The sequence below is a fragment of the Stegodyphus dumicola genome, chromosome 1, assembly GCF_044657685.1.
Source record: "Stegodyphus dumicola isolate Sdum_Otavi_A_Nest chromosome 1, ASM4465768v1".
Classification (NCBI taxonomy): domain Eukaryota; kingdom Metazoa; phylum Arthropoda; class Arachnida; order Araneae; family Eresidae; genus Stegodyphus; species Stegodyphus dumicola.
The window spans coordinates 191814323-191839800 of NC_140768.1; the positions used below are offsets into that span (position 1 = coordinate 191814323).

The window sequence follows — 25478 nt, forward strand, 5'->3', positions numbered from 1 at the left end:
TCTTGTCCCAGTCCTGCTGGTTTCTGGAAATCACTAATGAGAGGTTACTAAGAATGGTTCGATTGAACCTCTCTACCATGCCGTCCGACTGGGGATGTAATGGAGTCGTTTGGGTTTTGTCAATGCCGAGTAGCTTGCAGAGTTCTTTGATTACTGCTGAGGTAAAATTCCTTCCCTGATCGGAATTTAACTGAAGAGGCACTCCGAACCTGGAAATCCATTGCTGTATCATCACCTCAGCTACTGTGACAGTCTCTTGATCAGGAATAGGATACGCCTCAGGCCACTTGGTGAAGTAATCAATGAAAACGAGCATGTATTTGTTGCCATCAGCAGTTCGTGGCAGAGGTCCCAAGATGTCAAAGGCGATACGTTCAAAAGGCGCTCCTACGTTGTACCGTTGCAGCTTGCCTTGGCTGCGTTTCTTCGGTTCTTTCCGACTTGCACAGGCATCGCAAGATCTACACCACTTTTGCACGTCGTCCTTTGCATTACTCCAGTAGAAGCGCTCTCGAATTTTCTGCAAGGTCTTCATTATTCCGAAGTGGTCTCCTGTAGGGCTTCTATGTAATTCTTTAAGGACGTCCGGGATCCAGGATCTTGGGAGTATCATCTGCCATCGAAATGTCTTTCCATCATCCGATTCGAATTTGCGGTATAAGACGCCGTTTTGAATATAGAGTGAGTCCCAGAGTGCCCAATATTGTTTTGTGGTAGGACTTTGTGGTAGATCGAAATGTCCTGCCAAGTTAGTTTTCTGTTTGAACACTTCATTAAATCAATTATGGGTTTAATGTCGCCGTCTCCCAGCTGGTCTTTCCTCACTTCTTTGTCACCCCATGGGTCTCGATCAGTAGATATTGATGTTGTAGTTTGTCGTGCGACCGGATTAAGCAGCTCATATTTCGCTTCGATCCTGGAACAATACCGGCAGCTTCCTGGGCGAGGTCGCTTAGACAAAACGTTGGCGTTTCCATGTGAGGATCCCTTTCTATGATGGATAGTGATGTCATAATCCTGGAGTCTCTGAATCCACCTGGCTATTTGACCTTCAGGATTCTTGAAATTTAAAAGGCAGGCCAATGAGACATGATCCGTGCGCAGCAGGAATTTTCTGTCGTAGAGACAGGGATGAAAATGTTCTACGGCTTTAACTATGGGGAGCATCTCTTTCCTGGTAGCACAGTAGTTCCTCTCCGGTTTAGACAAGCACTTGCTCCAGTAAGCCACGACGTTCTTGGCCGTATCACCTACCAGGCTCTATGTGGGGAAAATCATCAGACAATTGGGATACTCTGTCTTTGCAGCTGAATGCTAGTGGAACAACTAAATACCCGAGTTTCTCTTGTTTCCTAAGAGTAGTACAACGCTGGAATACCTTGTTACGGTAACCTACCTTCATCGAGAAATATCGAGTATATCACTCGAATTTGGCGAGATACTGTGAATAGTATCGATGAGATGAGAATGGAGTTGCAGAATAATCAGAATTAGACATTACATTATGAACTAAAGGCATTAAAGTTCCGCGAACCAAATAACAAAAACTGACGAGATGATAACAAAGCGTACGAACAGCATATGTTATAACAACAATAAAGGCAATGCGACAGATATTAAAGCATGTTATTTAAATAATACGCAAAAACATCACTAAATACAAAACTTAACATAAAACCCACTCTCTTAGGCAATAATATTAGCCACAGCTCATCGTGATGCAACTAAATAAAAGAGACAAATTTAAGTTAAGCATGGAACAGCAGTCAAGGATTGCACAATTAAATAATATAAGCTTTAGCAACTCTGCCGGAGCGTAACTGGCTCAGTAATAGCTATCAGAGCTGGCAGGAAACTAACAAGTAGCGTGCACACGAAGCCAGAAATACGCTCTTTCTTAAAATCCAGAAATCTGTGTTTAAATACTGGCTACCTCATTTGCATTCTGGTGAGAAATACAAAAAGGAGAAGTTATAGTAAAGGCCGAAATCATAAAAATGGGTAATTTAAATAATAACCCTACAAAGTTGCTAAAGGTATCATAAAAAATAATGAATACAATAAAAATCTTGTCTATGGGTTCTTGTGCATTTCTAATTTTGTTTCCGTCCTACAAAAGTTCTAAAATATGAAGTACAGAAAATTATGAAAATATGGAAATAACTTCTTTAATTATTTTAAATACGTCATTGCAGGCACAGAAGATTTTTTTTTAAGAGTGTTTTTTTTTTAATACATCTACACTCCTCAAAAATGAAATTGCAATACAAAGAAAGAATGTGCTTAGCGTCATACAAATTGCAGGAGCGAGAGTTGTGAGGTGGATATGCAAATGATAAAAGTTGCGCACGCATTGGATCACGTGGTACGCATATGCGGGCTAAAGGGCAGCCACTTTCCCTTCTCATAAACAGCATCTGAGGGTTTACGAAGCATTGGAGATTTTAGAAGAAGTATAGCAAATACCTCTGAGACGTCGGCGAGCTTAATCGGTTCAATACCATCAATTAACGACAGGGGAACGTGACCGTACTATCGAACAACATGAACTTGGTTTGTCGCTGCGCACAATAGCCACTCGTGTTGGACGCAACGTGAATACCATCCAACGTTGTGTCACACAATGGATTCCAGGAAGGTGTACGTGCTCGTCAAAGAGGAAGTGATGCGCACAAGTGCACGTCAAAGCGCACAGACCGGCGTATTCAGCGGTCAACTAGAGGAGACCCTTTCTCTACGTCACGTGACATCCGAAGCCGATTGACTCCAGGAGCAGGTGGATCTGTGTCCACCCAAACTATACGCAACAGATTGCATGAAGTACACTTAAATTCACGATACCAACCACAGGGGTACCATTGACTGTTGAACACAAGACTAGACGCCTGGTGTGGTGTCGGCGTCATACACTGGTTATCATAAATTAAGGAAAAATCACGATTACTGAAAAAGTTACATGTAGAATTTAATGAAACTTACCCACAATATACAACACATAGTAAGGTATCAAATAACATAAAAAGAAATTACCAGACAAATATGGTAGTATAGAAATTAGCACATGTATAAAATGAACAAATCGAATGTGTCAGTTTGCTACAGGAAAAGTACCTTCAATATGGAATATGATCGCCTCTAGAAGCAATACAGCACATACAGCGATGTGTGATGCTTTCAATTATGCGGTCTATCAGTTCCATAGGAAGCAAGAGCCATTGCTCTTGCAAAGCAGTTGCAAGCGTGACAAGGGTTTGAGGGGGCGGATTGAGAGCAGCTAGACGCCTCCCTAAAGCATCCCAAACGTGCTCGATAGAATTCAAGTCCGGGGATCGAGCTGGCCACTCCATGCGCATAATTGTTTCCTGTTGAAGATAATCATCTATGATGCGAGCCCTGTGTGGTCTTGCGTTGCACATCCTGCAACTGTAATCGTCGATTGAAAGCATCACCTATTGCCCCGGCATATGGGCGCACATAAACATCAAGGATGTCATCTCTATAAATCTGAGCACTCACGGTTCCCCTTGGAAAGACATGGAGGTCTGTGCTTCCACCCAAAGAGATGCCACCCCAAACACAGACCCTCTCGTATGCATCTCTTTCACGGATGATAACGGGATATAGGTTCTCTACATATCAAATAACGCCTACTATCGCTTCCTGGACTAAACTGGACTCATTCGTAAAGAGAACCGCCCTCCATTGACCAGGCGTTCAGTGGACATGTTGTCGTGCCCACTGAAAACGGTCCCTCCTATGGCGTGACGTGAGCGGCACACAAATGGCTGGTCGCCCCGCATACAGACCACCTTCGTGAAGCCTTCTACGCACAGTTGACGTTGACACGAATCTTCCGGTGGCTGCAGCAAGGGAGGATCTAAGAAGAGTCCGAGTAGCGGTTCTATTCCTGCGTGCCCATAATGTCAAATATCGGTCATCAGCGCTCGTCGTAGCAGTTGGCCGTCCTTTGCTGAACCTCCTAGATGCCGAATCTGTGGTTTGAAATTGCCTCCAAAGTCTATGAACCACAGAAGGACTCACATTTAGCCATCTGACCACTTTTGTTTGACTTGTCCTGCCTCTAGTCTCCCAATAGCTCTCCACCGCAGTTCTGCAGGCAAATGATGCCTGGAGGTCATTGTTACCAATTAGCTCTCAGATTTCTGATGTCACTGTCACAGTGAAATATTTGGGCTTGCTCTCAAACATGGATTTTAATGCTCCTCGCAGATGACGTATTCCGAAAGCAGCGCCACTAATTTGCATATCGCAGTTTTACTCAGCTATTCTTACTTGGCAACATATTCAAATTTTACACAATTTGGCTTGTTTTTGAGGGAGTTATCGCTATTTTTTGTGATTTTTCCTTAATTTATGGTAACCAGTATAGTACGCGGACCATCGATTGGCATCGGATTTCGTTCACGGATGAAACTCGTTTCTGTCGGTGAAGAAATGACGACAGTCGATTGAGGGAACTGGAGCTATATGAAACAACTCATTTCGCCGAGCGTCCCACCGGTCCTGCACCAGGCATTGTGGTTTGGGGAGGCATAATGTTTGATCACAAGACGCCCCTGGTCCACATTAACGGCAGTTTGACAGCGAACCGCTACGTCACGCAAGTTGTGGAGCCTGTTGTTCTGCCCTAGTTGTAGAGCGCACTCAACGCCGTATTCCAGCAAGACCATGCCAAGCCGCATGTTGCACGGCGTACTCTTAACAGCCTGATCGGATTTGACATCCTACCCTGGCCGACAGCCTCTCCAGGTCTGAATCCCATCGAACACCTGTGGCATGTCATTGGTATTGACATTAACCGAGGACCACAGCCACACAAACCCTGGATGATCTGCATGCACCATCGAGATGGATAAGGCCTGCGCGCTGAATTACTACGTCACTGCTAGGGGACCGGTCTTCGCGCAGTTTAGCTTCCTTGCTAAACACCCGTTTTTCTAAACCTATTCTATGAAATTGGTATCTCGTACTATAAAATCAGTCTAAAACAAAATTACAAGCGGCAATATAATGTTTTACAAAGCTTATACGAATATGAAATATTTTCATTTTCTTTTGTTGGTATTTATTTTCAAAACAAAATTATTTGAGAATGGTGTGGTGCTTTTAAAAGCAAATCCTTTCTCTGAAGAAAAATTGGTTTTAAAATTCAAGTAGCTAAAATTTTTACTTTGATTTTTCTGCACTGTCTTTGTGTCTCTCGTCGATTCTCATCACCGCATCAAATTTTTTTGTTTCACCCACTACTTTAACAAAATGTTTGCCAGTGGGAACACATGTTATCTCTCATTCTATAATTATTGCATATTTTTATATCTATCATATTAATGTAGCAGGATTATAAAACATCAAACGAATACAAGAGACTACTTAATATTTAGACTAACATTTAAATGCCTTATATCAGTGAGAAAATTTTTCTGAATGTAATAAATTACTAAATAGTCTAGTCTTAAAATTATTTCTTACTTACATATTGTATGTTAATCTGTATTACAGTTAATGTTTTCCTCTTAATGCTACATAATTATTCGACAGAATCTGTAGTTAAATTGAGATAATGTTTATTACATAGCTCTGAAGACTATCAATATTAAAATTCCAAATAAGACAGGAAAAAAGTTTTTTAAATAAAGTTATACACAATTTTTTTTACAATATTTTAAAAATATATGAAATACTTAAAAAACTTTTAGAAACTGAAATTTCTTGCAAATATTTGCATCATACCTATTTAACTATAAGCGTTACCTCTGTTCTGAAAGTATTTTTTCTGTTAATATCCACATGAAAAGAAAATATAAATCCTAACATCATGTTCAAAACTTTTCTGTAAGCAATTTTTTTAACTTAACTTGCATAGCTTTTGGTGGTGCCACGTACTCAAATTAAAGATTGTAATTTAAAAGATAATTTTTAAAAAATTTTTTTAAATTGCATTGAATTGAATACAATGAAAACAAGTATGTCTACATATGAATTCAATTACTACTGCTTCTTCAATAACTGTACATTTTTAAAATTTCATTTTGCAGTTTCGCAATTTAATTACCTTAATATGAATCTTACATACATTACTTTAGAAACTTTTCTATCATTCTCAGAAAGATTTATATTGCATAACAAATTTTAAACAAACTGATTGCATGATAATAACATATATAAAAGTGAACAGAATCTATATTAGCTAAACATATGCATTTAAGTTTCATCATGATAAAATGATATTTAACGATTTGCAAAAAACATTGATATTTAAATTTAAGAACACAGTACTCTGTTAAGAATCAAATTTGCTCTGCATTTTATATTCTACATATTATGTAATGAAATAAGTGTTATGCTTTTAACCCCTTACGACAGTTATTTCATATAAAATTAGTTTCCAATTAAAATAAATAATCATAAATTTTGCTGACAATTTTTATATTACTAGTGTTAGTAATTATTACAAGAGATGATGCTTCAGACGTCAAAAGTAAACATAAATTCAATTCTTAAAACATAATGGATAAAAAATTACAACTTATAAAAGCCAACAAAAAATTTGCTGAGGGTCTCCTAACCGTGACGTCACAAGCCAGTTTCGTTTCAGAGCGCAGGCCTTATCTATCTCGATGGTGACGACCCTGGCCGACAGCCTCTCCAGGTCTGAATCCCATTCGAACACCTGTGGCATGTCATTGGTATTGACATTAACCGAGGACCACAGCCACAAACCCTATGATCTGCATGCATCAGTCGATGTGGCTTGGCAAAGGCTGCCTCAGGCAACTTTCAATGAACTCATTGATAGCATGCCTACTCGGATTGCGACCAGTATCGCTGCCCCACATGGGCACATTAGATACTGAATAAATTAGTTTATAATAATTTTATGTATCTGGTTTTCAATCATTTGCATATCCACCTCACAATTCTCGATCCTGCAATTTGCATGACGCTTTCTTTCTTCGTGTTGCAATTTCACTTTTGAGGAGCGTATTCTCAGTACTTCGAGTTTTTCGCGGTTGTTTTCCAGAGGTGAGTCTATTCTAATAAGTTTAGGGATGCTTTACGATTTATGTAAGGTTTTTGGATTGCTTCTAAGTAGAGTAGCATTTCTTATCTCACTAGTAAATTGGTGTTTCAACCAGCCTGGCCTAAAAGGCATATGCAGGGCTTATTTGAACTATTCTGATCGTTTAATTTAGAACGCAACCACCATACTTTAACTTTAGACTCTCCTTGATCGACTGGAAAACCCCTTGGGGTCACTAACAAATATATTTATTAATAAATAAAATATGTTGTGATGTTGCGTGGCCCCAACTTGCCCGCAACAGTAGTAGTGACTGGTATGAACTGGAAAATACACAAACTCTTAAGAAGGGTTTAACTCCCTTTTTATTCCACTTTAGAAGTTACAGATGCATTCACTTGACGCTCACAAACTACGCCGACCCGGCGGTTAAATAAAAATGGAAAAATACAACTAAAAATAAATAACAGGATGACTAAATAACGAGGTCACTACCTACGAGGCTCTATAAACGTGACTAACTTAACCGCGTTCTAAGATATAGCTGAGATTTCAGCAAACTTTCAGAATAAGAAGTTGAAAGATTCAACTAACTGCCGAAGTAGGCACACAGGCCGAAACGCGCGGTTCTTAAATTTCTACCTAGCAACCTTCACGCTCGTGAATCAAGAAAGCACACCTACAAACTCGTTTCCCTTCTATTTAACTCAAAATAATTCTGCTAAAAATTTGAATACTCTGCACGTTCTACTAAAATTTACATACTCTGGCATTGGCAATTCCAGGGGAAAATAAAGGCTTCACAGGAAAGACAGCTTAAATTTTAAATAAATGTTACTTAAAATAAATATAAACCCTACAATGTAATTGACATACAATCAACTCAAAATTAAAAGTTATACACAGCAGTCAATACATATATTAACAATAAAATATAATAACATAATATAATTGCTTCAAAAAATAAGTTAGATTTAATTTTACATAATGCTCTTACGCCGTTGCTGCAAGGAATGAAATTTGAATTTAACAAACATTCTCTATTCGTAAAAAGCAAATTAAAAGCAAATTTAAAGTTAATTTAAATTAAATTTAATGCAATCAAATAAATGATTAATGTTATTGTGAACTAATCTACAATATCATTTAAATTCCGAGAGCATATGTAAATCAAGTGTAAGTATCAAATTCATAAATAAATATAAAATTCTAAAAATTATTTAAACCTAAAAAATTATTTAGAAAAATGCACAAGTCAATGATTGTTGAGCAGGCAGGAGACAGACTAATCAAGGGGAAGTTGCCTCCAAACCTAACTCTTCAATCATTCAATTCGTGTTTTGTCATTCATGTAGGAAAGAGTAAATGTCAAAACAAAAGTAATACCAAATGTGGTGAATTACTAAAAAGAAAGTTAAACAAGTGGAATTTTGAGAAATTAGCAATTAAAAGACAAGAATTAAAATTAAAAAATTTTTTAAATTAATAAACAAGAATAGAAAACCAAATTTTTAGAAAGTCAAAGTAGTTTAGAAACTCTTGCCCACAGAAACTTCCCCTACACGAATTATGCATAAGAATCAAAAGAAACTAGACATTATCTATAAAAAACATTTATAAATTATACTTAAATAATACTAAAAAGGCAAGTAAATAGTAAGTTTTAATTTAACTTACCAACTAGTTTGTTGTTGGGGGAGGGGAGAAGCCTTGCCAAACCATGTACGCAGTGTGTTCTGCAAACTTTAAATAGAGGGCGCTAATGTAAGATTAAGTTGAGTGTAAAGCTGCTATCTGTGATCAATTAAAAAAAAAAAAAAAAAAACACCTATTCTGTAAACTTCATGTAATGTAAAATGTGTGTTTTGTTGTAAAAATGTGTAAAAAAAAAAATAAAATTCAAACTATAACGCTATGTGAATAAATGTTGTAAGGATCTTAAGTTTTACTAACGTTTATTTTATTTTAAAACTGTACCATCTTTTCTTATTTTCCACTTCAGGCCATAATTAAATGCTTTAACTTGTTTATGCAAATTATACTTGCTAACGCCCAAGTATTTAAGTTGTGGTATGGTGACTCTATCTTGTTCTTACCTATATGTTTTACCACCAATCCTCGCATTCCATATCACAGATTATGTTCTTATTGCATTAATATAAATATTAACTAGACATAGTGCACAATAAAAATTAAGCTTTATTTCGGAACTTAGCGCACACTTCCCGACAGCCGGCCCGTCTCCTCTGCTCGCTACTCGTAAGAAACTTCTCCTCTAGAGTTGCCACGTTTGTCGGAAGGGCGCAAGGCGCGCTCCTTATCGCCATAACCACAGTGTTTCCCCCAACGACTTCATATAACAGGTAGACGGCTCACCCACAGAGAATTCGTCTGCTAGGGTGTCTCCAACATACACCACGTGACTAATGCTGTTGGCGCTCTTGGGCAGTGATAGCTTAAGCTGTTCATCGCCAGTTAGGCCCGCTTTTGATATGGCAGGTAGTACTTTTTATTTCCGTCTGCTAGCAGTCAGCAGACAACGGCCTCGAATTAGGTTGTTCGATTTTTTACAAGTATATTTAGATATAACTTAACCCCTTTTTTCCTGAATATTTTATCTATATTTTTAATAATTGCTTTAAATTATTTGCACCATTGTTTAAGATGTTTATGTTAAATAATTTTAGGAAGAAAATCTAAAATAAATAATAAAAAATTGAGATGGAAACTTTAATTTTGAATAACGTTAAAAAATTAATTGCACTGCTGTTATAATATTTGAAAAGGTAAAAAAAAATCTCGTTTAATTTTAATGCATTGCATTCTAAAGAGAAAAAGAAAATCACATTGTATTATATGTATTTATGCCATTGATTGCCTTTCTTTTCTTGAGATTATATTACTGGAACAAAATAATGCAATCTTAATTACTGATTTCCACACTCATGTGTATGTCATGGGGGGGGATCAATACATCTTATTAACTATAAAAATTATTTTATATTGAATATGTATCAAACGGTAACAAACTTCAACTCAGTATTTATTATTAGGATCAAAACGATATTACAGTTAAAAATTCTCTCTCTCTCTCCTTTTTTTTTTTTTTTAAATACTATTTAAAATATGGTAAGTTTTTCACATCGCATTTTTTCAATTACAATAAATTTCTAACAGCATCGTAGATGAGACAGAATTATAATCCAGATTATTTTTATTTTAATTGATTTTATAGAAAATAATGATAAAGCATTGAGCTTTATAAAAATCAGATTACTTTTATAAAGCTCAATGCTTTATCATTATTTTCTATAAAATAATGATAAAGCATTGAGCTTTATAAAAGTAATCTGATTTTTAAAATAATGCTGTTTAACTGTTTATGTTCAATGTTGCATGAATCAAGATGCTTTTTTTTTTTTTTTTTTTTTTTTTTAACAAAGTAAACATATCGCACAATCTTTTCTCAATAATTTAATGCTAATAATAGCGTTTTTCTTTTTTTCATCGCAAGCAGTAATTGTTTATGAAATCAAAACGCGTACGACTTGGCGAAAAAAGGTTAACGCCAATTGGCGCAGCTTTCTATTTCAACGGAATACACGGAAAAAACATATAAAATTCAATTATTTGTAAAGGGTGATTCCAGTAAATAGTGTAACAGTATTTAATACATTTTGATGCTAATAATACATGCTGAAAATGTCATATACGGCGGCAACTTTCTTATACAGTATGGCTGAAACTTTCCAACCAATTCAACAGAGATAGTAAAATGACAAAAATACTGAAAATAAAATAAATCATGCAGTTTTAACTTACCTATGAAAGGTTACAAGTCATCCTTTCACGAAACTTTCTTTACATCCGTAGGCGCTGCAGCGAATAACCATTTTTACTTAAATTTTATGTGACCAAGCAGAGCAGCAGTCTTTCGTCCCATAGAAAGCAATGTAAAGTATTTCCGCACTTTCGGAATTCGCGCAGCAGTCACGTGACACTAATGTTGGAACCGGTTGAAGGTTGCAATACGCTCTCTACCAGTATATTATCTCGTTGGTTTCCCCCCAGTTCCTTTGATGGCTAATCAAAGGAACGACATCAGATTATGAAAATATCTCAAAGGATCCGTACTGTCGGGTATTTTTTTTATAATTACAAAATTGGAATATAAAATTAGAAATGATCAAAATGCAATTCAATATATAAGAAGGTAATGATACATATACTAAACATGAAATAACAAAAAATATGTTACGATATTAATTTAAAAAAATAAATAAATAAATTGTTATGCAAGAAGCAAGATTTTTAGGGAAGTGAACATGTCTTCCCGATCTGGTGGCAGTTTGTATCTTAGAGAGTTCGTTTGCAGATTTATTCTGCTGCTTTAAGTCTTTATTTGTTTTCAGTTCAAATTAGAGTCCGAATGCAAATAAGCTGGTTTCACCCGGGCTATAGACACAGTAGATTTCAGACCGTTAATATCAATTGTGAAAGTTTTGTCCGTTCTAGAAAGGACTTTATGCGGGCCTGTATATGGTTGGCACAGAGGTGTCTTTACTCGATCGACACGTAAGTATACATGCGTACACGACTTTAAGGTAGCACTTACATAACACTTTTTTTGGCAATGTGCAGATGCTGCTATTGGATTTGATTGTTACATTCTGTGCCGAAGATTCGTGATAAATTGAGTGTCATACGGAGATATCTTGGATGACGTTATCGTATCACTAGGCAGCTTGAGAGTTGTGCCCTACACCAGTTCAGCACAAGGATGACTGTAGATCCTCCTTTACGGCTGTCCGAATACCAAGCGTAACAATTGGTAGTGTTTCAGTCCAGTTATTGGTCTCGAGAGCCTTGAGAGAAGATTTTAAATGTCGATGAAATCGTTCAACAATGCCGTTGGACATTGGAGGATAGGCTGTTGTTGTGATTCTGTTCGTACCCAAAATGAGCGTAAATTCTGCAAAAATCGCGGATCTCATTTAAGAACCTTGGTCTGTTGTTATGATCGATAGGCAGCCAAAACGAGATATCCAATAGTTGAAGATGGTCTGCAAATGGTTTCCGTTTTCATATCCGGGATGGGAATGGCTTCAGACCGTCTGGGGAATCTATCTATTAGAGTCAAAAGGTACACGTTGCCTTCTGATGGAGGTAACAGTCCAACGATATCCACATGGATTTCTGAAATACGTGCATCAGGATGAGAGAATGTGCCCAGTGGTGCTTTAGTATGCCTAGTAATTTTCGATTTTTGGCAAGGTTCAAAAAACGTCGTTGCTGACGCTCTTTCAAGAATTTTTGCAATTTTCAAGAATTTTCAAGAGTTAGAGAGAGAGGGAAAGTGAGCCGCCTTGCCACTGCATTCTTACAAGTTTTCAATCAGTTGCTACTTTCCTTTAAGGCGAGAGGTTTAGTCCTCTTGATATTTAAAACGTATTGTAGTTTCAGCAGTTTCTGTACTACTTACGTAACTTTTTAAAAATGCCAGTCTTAGTGTTAGGCATTTGTAAACTAATCCAAAGTTAGCTTTAACTAAAAGTTTTAGTTAGTAGTTTTATATTTTTACGTTCAAACCACAAGTGGTTTGTCTCTGTATCCCGAAGTACGTTAGCACCTGTAAATTAATAGAGACTAAAGGGTTCAGTGCACCCTTCCTGCTTGTGTCGTCTATTCCACACATACTTGAACATAGCTTTATTAAGCGCCCTGTTCCTATTCAGGATACGTAATGTTTCCAAAGGAAGTCAAAAGACATACAAATCCTGACAATGTTGCAAATTATTTAGGAATGTAAAATATTAAGATGTAAAAATTGAAAAGTTTTTGAAAAAAGTACTAACAAAATATTTTGAAATAAAATTTAATTTAGATTTTGAAAATTTGTTTATATAAATGTTATATTTAAAGAAAGAAATTTATTGTAAAATTCTAAATTAATTAAGGCCATCTGGGGAATTAAGGGGGAAAACTGGATTCAAGTGGTTTAATTAAAACTTCACTAACTAGTGGCCAAAAGTAAGGAAAATTAGAAAAGATAAAAATCTTCACTCAATTCAGGCTATAATTGAGACTTTTGAAAAGAGTTAGCCCTTCATTAGTAAAAGGAAAGAATCCATAAATATGCATATGATCTATGCTATATTCTTTCCTTCCTTACAGTGGAAATTTTGTATGGAACTGTTATAGCATAAAATATTTCTCCCGTCTTCATGGTGTGGTGGTCTGCACGCTCAGCTTGTAATTGATTCCCGGCGAAGGCGTTGCAAATTTTTCATTTCTTCCTCTTCCCAAAAATCCTAATGTCTCTACAGTGGCGCCCGAACTAAAATGGTGTTGGATGATGCTTCTCCTCACCCAGGATTTGGCGATTGGGTCCCTTAAAAGCCCCAGTCGCCTTTTAAAAGGGGAGGTATAAGGTATTTCTCCTGCCTTACATTTTTAAATATGCACTGAATCAAATAATATAAAAATCAGTCTTGGATCAAAAGGATGAGGAATAACAGGTTAGAATAATTTATTTGGCGTTAAGAGCTCAAAAGCTTTACGATTAATTACATTATTGTCTGATATTAGACAAATAATTTTAAATTTGTTCCGCTTCTATAATTACTGTTAACAACATATTTTGCAATAAATCACTGGTTAAATTTATAACTGGTGCTATGCATACTACATCCTCATACAAAGATAAAATTGATGAAATCATGAAGACTTGCGCATTTTTTGTAGGATCAGAATCAGTGCTACCATATTTATGCTCAGCCTTAAAATTTAATTGTGGCTCAATATAAATTTCATCTAACAGGAAGTGCACTAAAATTATATGTTCTTTTATGTACTTAAATTTTGTTTTTAAATAAGATATGCTTCCCTGGAGAGAACTGTTTGACAATGAAAATTTTGAAATCAGCATCTGCATGTTTCGAGGATGAAGCAGACAAAATGAGCCATATTTGTAGACTGCACAGTACAATAAGGAAGAATGCACATATAATGATGCTGCTAATAATGCACAGATAATGATGATGTCTCATTGCAATATTGTCTATTATTTTTAGGTACTTACAGAAGTTTTAGCTGGTCAATAATAAATTTACTTTTCTTTTCTTCTTCATGGTTAATTAATTTTAAAATATCAATAACCTGGTCAAGTGCAGTGGGCTCAATTTGTTTCTGTACCTCTTGCTCTAGAAATAATAATAAAGATTATAATATATTTATTGAATTAATATGCATAGTATTTTTGAAAGCCTAGAATGTACAAATTTGCATTTATTTACATACATATCAAATTTTAAGTCAGCATATACTTCAATATGGCCTAATTTTACAGGAGTAACATTTACACTTATCAAACACTATATAATTTTTTAGAATTTTGCTGTTTACTTGGAAACTCTTTTTCATTTAATAATTTAAAATATGACAACATATCAGAAATTTCATTTTTGGCTTGCTTTTCTTCATAATCCTTTTGATCTAATAAACTCTGCCTTATAGCTAAATCAAAATTATTTTGTTCAACAGCCACCAAACGATGAGATGGTTGACTATTCAAACTCAAATATTTTGGTAAATTGGGAAAAACACTTGGAATAGCACCATCTTTAAGTCTGGGAACTTTCCTAGGATATCGTTTTAATATTCCATTTATACATACTTTATTATGCACACGAATAATATCACATTCATGAAAATGCTTGAAGCACACAAATAGATTTTTCAATCCTGAAAAAAGTCTATGGGTATTTTCCACAGCCACTTCTTTTTCTTTTCATCATCTTTTGGAAGTGTAAACAATATTTTATATTCTTTTTCTGTATCATAATTTGAACGACACCCAGCAACACTACACTTGTTTGGCATGACGAAGTCTTTGAAAAGAAGAAAATTAAATAACTAAATAAAAGGACTTTAAAAAATAAAACTTAGTTAAATTCTAAGCTTAATTTTATGGAATTTTGAGGTAGCTACACTTTATTTCTTTTTTTCATCCCCAAGAAAGACAAGTCCTGAAAATAAGAACATTTATCAATCAAAAAGTATATTTTAACGGTCAAAAGCCAGATTTAATTTTTTAAATATTTTTTTTCAGTTAACTAACTTTACTTTAGTAAGAACATAGCTTTGCATCATTTCTTTGATATTTACATTTCTCTGAAAAAGAGCCTAAAAAACAAGACAAGTTACTTAGTTAATTAACAGTTTATTTTTTTCGAGAAAATAACTGCTTCCTTCCTTTTTTCTATGTTCATATCGCTCTTAAAAAGGCCCTTTTGAAAAATAAAACTGTTAGTTCATGAAAATTGATAAAGAACGATTATTCCATACACAGAAACACATACATACTGTTTGTTGACAATACTTAATGAGCAAGTCTTAGTTAATATGTACCTTTTTCTGCATGCAGTTATGCTTTGTACTTTCCGAATTCCAATAGCTTAAATAACTTTAAATGTTAAAAATCAAAAATAAAATGAAATAAAGAAAGGTCTACATGTGGTTCAGCATGAATACATTTACTGTTAATTGAATGGAATAATATTCCACTCATCTTAACTGTTTTATTTATTCCAATTAACATGAATTAAAAATTTATATAAAATGTATGCAGTATATAAACATAAAAAGCAAATTAAAAATAATAAATTACTTGTTAAAATGATATTTCAAGACAACGTAAATTTTCTTATTCCAACTGAACACAAATACAAGTTCAAATCCCAAACAGTACAATCATGTATAAAATAAGGCTATTAACCACACTAAACTTACATGTTATGTTTAAGTTTGTTTAAAATGTTAATACTGAAACAGATTAAACAAATTCTAACAAAAAATATGTTTAATAGAAATCACATAAACAGCAACAGAATACACATAAGATGGAAGATTTTCAGCCTTTCTTGATCACGTGACTTTTTAGTGCCATGGCCTGTGTTTTTCACGTAGGCCTCGTGAAATGCAGCAAAAAATGCATGTAATTTAATATTTTATACACAGAAGTCATGTGTTGGTAAATTGTGCATTTTTTGCTTTAAAAGCGATTGAATTGTGTTGTTTTTATATTCCGATTAAGTTTTTAAGCTATTAGTTAACCTGCATGCAATAGTTGTAGAATTATCAATAATTTCAAAGTTTAAGTAGCACTAGGCTGAGGCTGCTATTCGTTTATATATTAAACCTTTAGAATGGTGAATTAAGTTAGTCGGTCCACTAAATTCAGCATCTTTTTCCCCAGTAAGACCAAAAGTTAACTTTCGATTTTGTCTTCCTGTCTGTGTGCCAAAGTACTTGCTTTTGCATAGAAGCACTAAGTTTAATTGCAAAAATTATTTTTTTAAATGTATGTAGTCTTTTAGGTTTTTCTGTATTTTGCAATTTTTAATGAATATGTTTTGAGTTTTACGTATTTTTGCTTGCCGCAAAGTGAGAACTGTATTGATTGAATGTATCTCTAACGAAATTCAAGGAAATAATTTAAATGAAGTGCAGCAAAAAATGTATATAATTTAATATGCTAAACAAGGAAGTCATGTGGTGTCCGCATCAAATTTTTATTTAAAGAAACATCAATGATCCTGTAGATTGCAGCAATATGTATATTTACCGTAATTTCCGGAAGAAAGGCCGCATCAGCGTAAACGCCGCACTCGAGAAAAATGGCGGGAAAAAAATTAAAATTACACAGAAACGCCGCAATAGATTAAATTGCGCATGACATCGTCGTGGGCCGTATAGATGCAAAAACTCAACCTAAGTCCTGATATATGACATACCAGTTAAGAAAAATGCATGAAATGAAACCATAACTCAAAAATAAATTAAAGATAAGAAATATGGAAAATATATTTACCTTCACGTATATACTTATATTTACCCACTAAAGAAGTCCATATTTGTAATACTCAGACTATATTATAAAAAATGTTGCAACAACGAAACATTAAATTTGGATGACAAAAGGAAATTTTTAATTTTACTTATGAATTACAGCAAACTATACATCATATGAAGCCATCAAAATGTGATTCTTAACTATCTGAATTAAAAAGATTGAGTAAATCCTGATCTAAGTCTTCCAGATCGTCACATTCATCCTCTTGGTTTACAGTTTCTTTATCTAAGGATATAATTTCAGCTTCTTTGAACCCTGCTATTATTGACGATGTTTCTACCGATTTCCACCCCACTTTGCAATTTCTTCATAAGATGCTCTACGCATTTTACCGCTTTTGGTTTACGTATGCAATCCTTCACTCATCCAACACTCCCACCGCTTTCGGACTTCAGCTTTGAAGGATTTATTACCTGAAAAATCTAAGGGTTGTAAGATTTTTGTCAAACCACCAGAAATTATTGCTTCGGTCGTAGACAATTTTTGACATCTGGTTTTCACTGACTCAAAGAAATGAGCACGCATGGAATCCATTATCAATAAACCCTTTGGTTGGAAAAAAGATCCCATATGACATTGCCAAACTTTTTGTAGCCACTCATGCATGATTATTTCGCACATCTAGCCGTTCTCGTTTGCACAAATAATTACGCCATTAGGAAAATCTCCCTTCGGAATAGTCTTTCGTTTAAAAATGATCATCGGCTTTAGCTTGTCACCGTTTGCGGCACAAGCTAACACACATGTAAATGACGTTCTTTCATGCCCCGTCATAAACACAGATACAGTTTTTGCACGAGTTTCATCAACAGTTCTGTTTGCAGGAGAGTCGAAAGCTAACGGCGTTTCATCCATATTTATTATCTGTGACCGAAAAAGTTTTTTTTTCTTTTTTTTGTCAATAGTAGCTGTCGCATATTTTAGAAAAGATGACTTTTTATCCTGCCAGTCCATTGGTAATTGTTGCCCGATTGTTGTTCTAGTATGCACAGAAATATTTTTTCTTTTCATAAATCTGCTACACCTCCTTTGAAATCATTTATGTTCATTCGCTTTGCTATAAATTTTGCTTGTAAGTGAATTTTTACAGTCGAAATTGCCATTCCCTTTCCTCGTTGCTCCTTTATCCAGTTTGCAAGGTGGTCCTCTAGATTTGGACAGTACCACTTCTTTTGGCTCGTTTCTGTTGTGGCATATTTTTAAGAAGTTCTTTTTCAGTTCTCCAACGTCAAATACATCTGTCGTCCACTTGAAACTCTCGAGCTGCTGCTCGATTTCCAATTTGTTCAGCACGTGAAATTACATTAAGCTTAAAACCAGCAGTGCAGCTTCTGTGCCGTTTAGGGACATTTTCAAAAATTTTTCGCACCCTTCTTACTTAAAAACTATCCAACAAGTACTTGTACCCAAACTGATGGTATCTGTATCTGGCAGAATGCCAAGAAAAATCCATTCATGCTGAAGGGGAAATACATCAGAGTTCGTTATTGCGAGACAGGTGGCCTTTGAAAAATATTGCAAAAAAGGCAGAGGTGGGGAGAGGATGGGTCCTGGAAGATTCATCGAATGGCAGAGGAGAGAGACTATTCGAACTGATGAGAATGTTGATTTGAAAGGGGGAAGAATGTTATTGTTCTGAGATCTCGTTTAGGGTGAATAAGGCATGTAGGTCCGTTCAAGGGAAAAAATGTAAACAAAATAACGTTTGCAAAAAGCAACTGAGTGGTCTTTTGTGTGGGAACAGCACCAGTCTATGCACAATGACAAGGCCATCCAAACTATGTACAATGACCATCATAGGAAATATTTTATTTTTAGTGCACCTAAACGCCGCACCCGCTGAAAATTTTGAAGTTTTAAACACGTAATCGCCGCGGCGTTTCTTCCGGAAATTACGGTACTTCAATTTAAAATTCAATGAATAAATATGTCTCTTTTTTGGAAATAAGCTGCAGACTATTCCAGTAAAATTTTATGCAGATAAGAATAATGCATAGTTCTTTGTTTGAAAGAAAAAGGATGTTGAAAATAAATCAATTTTAATCAATTCAGAATCTTTAACTATATAACATAATGCAAATACACTTCACATAACTTTAAATAAATATCATTTCAGTAGCAAATACATTTACAGATTGATTCATTATAATTAATATGAAATGTAATTAAAGTCAATTATATGACTAATTATTAATTCACTTGAATAGATTAATTGTTCTAAATTCTTCAGCAGCCATTTTAGCCTGGTGGCCAATCTAGTTGTCGTCCACCAAGAATATGGATGTGAAGGTGATAAACTGACTGTGCAGCATCTCTGCCATTGTTTATTACTGGAAGAAGAAAAAAAAAAAAAAAAAAAAGGATATCATTGAAAATAAGCTTCATCTAAAATATGAACCAATTTTAGTAAGTAAATAAAGCTTAAAATACTACCCTGCTTCTTTATTTTATTAAAATGAATACCAAGATAGTTGTGTAATATAATATACTTAATATTTTAAAATGTTCATTACATTCAAAATAACAATGCATGTATCATATTAGATGATATGCTGACTGGCTTTCATTTGAATGATCCTTATATGCAGAAGTCCAACTTATTTTTCTGTTCTTCTGAATGTTTAATTGTTGAATATTTTTCTACATTTCTTCAAATCCACTGTCAAAATATTAGCAAAAATGTTTTCATTTAATTAGTCTGCTATTATAGTGCTATTCGTTGCTGGGTTAATAACAATTCCTAATAAGTTACACTCTAATAACAAGGTATGTTAATTGCAAGTAATTTTATTTTCCTGAATACACATCTACTATATACAGAGAGAGAGGATAGGTAGATTAGCTACATATAGCTTCTTAGCTTTCTTTTTATTGTTTGTTTCAACAGATTAATTACAAGTATTTTAATAAATTATGCAATGGAAATACATTAAGAAACAAACCAACCATGAAAAGATTACAATAGTGTATTAAACACATAGTGCATTTGGGTAGAAAAAAATCTTACACTAACTCATAATAAATTACATGTAGTTTGTTAATAGTAGGTAAACTATTTACCTCATTTTGAATGGTATAGTACTGTTATGACAACATATGTCATCTATCTCTTTGTTTTAATGAATATTTTAAAATACTCATAAATCTTAAATGAATCCCCTGTAAATAAGCTTACCTCAATGATGCCAATGATTTCTGTGGAGATAAATTGTCTTCAAAGTTTTTCCTTGTGATAGTTTTATTCTTTTCATTTGGTGGTTTGAACATATGTATGTGATATAACTCTTAAAATCTCTTTTTACATTTTTCATTATTTTATAACCACAAAGTAAAATTATATCAAATAAGGAAAAATGTAAATTCAATGACAATTTTTTAATTTGAATTTGTCATTGTGGATAAATTACTATTTAGAGATAAACCATTAGCATATCTACACTCTATTGCTCACTTTTAATCGCTCAGTGACAGTGGCAACTTGTAATAAGCACTGTGGAACTGCAGCACCCCCAATTTCCACTTATTATTATTTTTAATATTTAATATAGTGTGCCCTTTAGTCTTTAATTCTTTCTTTATATTTTAACAATACATAATCCTTAAGCTTTATGTCAGTAGCCATCCCCCACTTTGTCAAAAAGGCACGAGTCTTTGGAACTGCGCACTTCACAGTCCCAGCGATATGATGTTTGGCTGTTTTGCGCATGCGCACAGAGAAAGCAGCACGCGATCCGGGCAGAGAGAAGAGCACTGTCGCTCTTGCAGTGCCGAAATTCTGGCATGTTGTTTGAAAAGTAATTTCTTTTTACTCCGCGCGTGTGCTATTTCTCCATAAGGTGGAACTTCATCATACGGACCATAAACAGAGTTCATGAAAATTTGCAACCTTTTAAAAAATTGCCTTAGTGAAATTCAATCAACATCAAATGCAGAACAACAACAAATGAAACAACCGTTCCTATTGCAAAAGCAATATGAATTTTAAAATATCTAAATGATGATAATTTCAAGTTTTGGTTAGAGCTTTTTATCAGATGCCTCATGTTGAAATAATATACAATCAAATGCAATTCACAGAAATTAGTGTGTTTAAAGTTAACGAATATATAACAAATTCCAAAACTGCTATCTTAGAATTAAGAAACTCAAAGTACTCTGAGAATTTTCCAAAGACACCGATGGCTGAAGAATAGAAGAAGGAAATATGTGACTTTATACTATGTATTGATATAATGCAGAGATATTCTTCCACTAAACACTTAGCAGCTTCTAAATTGTTAAACAAGAAATGCTTTGCTAGTTTTAGGAATGAACATTCTACATAAGAAATAGTACTGACCGCTGAAGCGTATCCAATGATTGACAAAGGAAAACTTGAAACTGAACTAAAAGTATTCTATTGTAGGTCTGATATCCATGAATACTACAAATTAAATGAGCTACCAAAATTTATCTTAGAAAATAATCTAGATGATGTTCTTAGTGGAATTACGAAACTGATAAAAATTCTCTTGGGAGTTCCCATGACTACATCAGAGGCAGAATGCTGCTTTTCAACATTAAAAAGAATGAAAATTGTTCTAAGAAGCACTAGAATTCAGAAAGACTAAATGCGCTTACATTGCTTTCAATAAAGGAAAACTTCCTCAGTTGTCATCCACAGATCAAGGAGAAAATTATTGATTGTTTCGTGCAAAGTAAAACAAGAAGAATGGATTTTATTTTTAAATGATTGTTTTCTTTCAGACAATTTTAAAACAAAGGTTAAATTTTTTTGGAACAGCACCCCCACTAATTTTAGCCACAAGCCGCCACTGCTCAGTGAAATACATTCATGTCCTAATTTCATTTTACATACCCAAAAATACTGAAATTCCCAAAAATATCCAATCAATGTAATTCATTTTTGCGGACAATGTAACAAAGACAAGCCCAGCATTATCTTGTGATGATGGTGGGAGATAAGGAGTGCACCTTGCACCCTCCAACATATATGGCAACCCTAGAGGAGAAGTTTCTTACGAGTAGTGAGCAAAGTGAAATAGGCTGGCTGTCGGGGAGTATGCACGAAGTTCCGAAATTAGCTTAATTTTTAAAAAAAGCTTAATTTTTATTGTGCACTATGTCTAGTTAATATTTATATTAATGCAGTAAGAACATAATTTGTGATATGGAATGTGAGGATTGGTGGTAAAATATTAGGTAAACCCATGATGGGAATCACCATAATGGTGACCCGGACTATGTTAAATCAGGCCGTATGAACAGTTCTCAAGCACTTTCGGTTTTGACTACAAGCCATCACTCAAGATCTCCAAACCAGAAGTAATGGATTACACCAGTTTTCATCCTCCGAATCACAGATGAGTAGTAATTATAGATCATTTTATAATTCTGTTTTCTACTTATCATTTAACTTCATTTTCTTTAGTTAAATTTTTGCTTTTATTTTGGCTTAAAAACCTTGCAGAATGTCTAATGTTCATGCCATCCAAATTCCAGTTTATAACCGATCAGACACATTTTTATGGTTTATTATGTGTGAAAGTACCTTTGCTCTTGCCACCCCCAAACCTATCACAGAATCCATTACTAAATATAATTATGTAGTTTCCATCTTCTTCCAGATATTGCATGACTAGTGTGGGATTTACTTATGAAACCAGACACTATTGATCCTTATACAAAGCTCAAAACTGAGTTAATAAATCGATCAGGAGAATCTTCTCAGCAAGAAATTTGCCAATTATTATCTGGAGAGGAATTAGGTTCTTGCAAACCGATTTGCTTAGAAATATGAAACGTTGAGCAGCATCTTTAAATGTTCCTGATAACTTAATGTTAGAATTATTCCTTCAACGTTTGCCTTTCAGTGTTCAGTCTATTTTGGCAGTGGTTTCCCATTTAACTGTAGATAAAGCTGCAGAAATTGACGACAGAATTTTAGAAGTAAATCCTGCCCCAGGGACTTGTGCCGTTTCTCGCACAGTCGATCAGTCTTTTGAGGATAAATTATTTAAAGAAATATAAAAATTAAACAAACGTATTGATTGCATTTCTTTTTTTCGCGGTCGCTCACCAAATCGTGGAGATCGCAATAACAAAAGAAGCAATTCCAAAAGGAGAGATTATTCTGTTTGCTGGTATCATAGACGTTTTGGGGAAAAGTGTAGAGAAGACAAATATACAAAACCTAGTTCATGGCAGGGAAATGCAACCAGCAAACAATAGAGGTGACTTATTCTTTGCCTCAAGTTTCACGTCGCCTGTTCATTCGTCACCGTAGAACAAACCTTTCATTCTTGGTCAATACCGGCTCTGACATGTTCTTACTTCCAGCAAATAATTCTCAAAAATGGAATTCTCGCCAACAAACACTTTTTGCTGCTAATTCTTCCAATATTCATGTTTATGGTAAAAAAGCACTTACTTTGAATTTCAAATTAAGACGACAGTTTACATGGACTTTTCTTATAGCAAATGTTAGTACACCCATTCTTGGGTTTGACACCCATTCTTGATTTTCTTGTACACCCATTCTTGATTTTCTCCATTTCTTTGAATTGGTGCCTGATCTCAGAAAAAAATGTCTCAAAGATTTAAAAATACAGTTTAAAACCGTCGGCTGCGTGAAAAATGCAGGCATTTATTCAATAAAAACTGTGTTTAGTGATACACCATATCACAAAATTTTAAAAGAATTTCCTTCAATTACTAAATTACCAGATCCTAACCAACCTGTTAAACACAACACCGTTCATTATATCATAACTAAAGGTCCACCTGTGGTTGCAAAACCTCATCGGTTAGCTGCAGATCGCTTAAAAATAGCAAAACAAGAATTTCAAACTATGATGCAATTGGGGCATTTGAGACCTTCGAGCATCAATTATGCATCCCACTTCACATGGTTCAAAAAAAGGGAAGTCTGGAATGGAGACCTGTAGGAGATTATCGAGCATTGAATGCTCAAACAATAAAAGACAAATACCCTATTCCATGCTTAGCCGATTTTACTGCTGCATTGCACGGTACTAAAATTTTTAGTCATGTTGACCTGATTAAGGCATACCATCAAATACCAATTAACCCAGCCGATATCCACAAAACTGCCATATGCACACCGTTCGGTTTATTTGAAAGTACCTGTATGCAATTCGGCTTATGTAATGCATCCGCGACTTTTCAGCATTTTATAGATGAAGTCACACAGGATTTAGAAGGTGTTTATGCTTTCGACGATGACTTGCTCATAGCCTCTAAAGATTCTGAGGAACATTGCAGGCATTTGAAAGCTTTATTTTCCAAACTTCAGGAATATGGACTTTGCATAAATGTTTCAAAATGTGCCTTTGGTCAAACGTCTATTGATTTCTTAGGTTTTCACCTTAGTGACAATGGAATTGAACCTCTTCCTGACAAAGCCAAAAGTATTTTAGATTTTCCTCAACCTACCACTCAGCTTCGCCGATTTTTAGGCATGTTTAACTTTTATAGATGTTTCATACCTAAAGCAGCACATATTCTTTCTCCTTTAGTAAAATTGTTAGAAGGTTATATTAATAAAAAGAAATCACTCTTGTGTTCAGGATTCATCCCCACAATTAAATTGGGACAAGAATGCTGAACAAGCCTTTATTGCTGCCAAAAATTCCATTGCAGGCTACCCTTTTGAGACACCCTATTCCTGGAGCCCAGCTAAGCATCTGGGTAGATGCCTCAGACGTTGCAATAGGCGGCACACTTATGCAGTTGTCTCAACAAACATGGGAAACCTATAGCATTTTTCTCTATGAAACTCAATAAAAGTCAACAGAAATGGTCCGCGTACAGTAGGGAATGATTTTCAATTTATTCTGCAATTAAGAAATTTCGACACATGTTAGAGGGCAGAAATTTTATCATTTATACGGATCAAAAACCGTTAATATATGCTTTTAAACAGAACCCTCATAAATGTTCACCTCAACAGTTGCGCCATTTAGATTTTATTTCGCAGGACTCTACTGATATTAGGCATGTGCAACGTTAAAAAAATGTCGTTGCTGACGCTCTTTCAAGAATCGAAATTGATTCCATAACAAAATCTCCATTTTTGGATTTAAAAAAATTTTCGGAAGCTCAACAGCATGATCCGGAGGTACAAGACTTTCTCAAAATCAATACATCATCTTTGAAACTGGAATTTAAACCGTGCCAATATTCTGATGGTAATATTCTTTGTGACATATCAATGGACATTCCTCGTCCATTTGTTCTGAATTCCTTTCGCAGAGTCATCTTTAATCATCTGCATAATATGTCACATCCAGGAATTGCAGCTACTGCGAAGCTTATTTGTTCTCGTTACGTATGGCCCGATATGAAACGTCATATCAAAAATTGGGTGAAATCCTGTGAATCTTGCCAAAAATAAAAAATTACTAGGCATACTAAAGCACCACTGGGCACATTCTCTCTTCCTAATGCACGTTTTTCAGAAATTCATATGGATATCGTTGGACCGTTACCTCCATCAGAAGG

At 34.8% G+C, this 25478-nt stretch overlaps 2 protein-coding genes and 1 long non-coding RNA gene across 5 annotated transcripts in view; 1 reads left to right on the forward strand and 2 right to left on the reverse strand.

Annotated features, from left to right (window-relative positions):
- LOC146999427 (uncharacterized) overlaps positions 1 to 11095 on the reverse strand; it is a 109665-nt gene extending 98570 nt beyond the window's left edge. For both annotated transcript variants that reach the window (XR_015043118.1, XR_015043119.1), the window contains exon 1: positions 10865 to 11095. This is a non-coding gene — a long non-coding RNA (uncharacterized LOC146999427). The remainder of the gene's footprint in view (positions 1 to 10864) is intronic.
- The window catches only part of LOC118204936 (uncharacterized), an 87778-nt gene that overhangs the window by 40479 nt on the left and 21821 nt on the right, over positions 1 to 25478 (forward strand). The window lies entirely within an intron of this gene.
- Positions 18978 to 25478, reverse strand: part of LOC118204938 (histidine triad nucleotide-binding protein 1-like) — a 62181-nt gene continuing 55680 nt past the window's right edge. For both annotated transcript variants that reach the window (XM_085824240.1, XM_085824233.1), the window contains exon 5: positions 18978 to 19285. In XM_085824240.1, the coding sequence (XP_085680366.1) occupies positions 19194 to 19285 (92 nt within the window). In that variant the 3' untranslated portion in view covers positions 18978 to 19193. The remainder of the gene's footprint in view (positions 19286 to 25478) is intronic.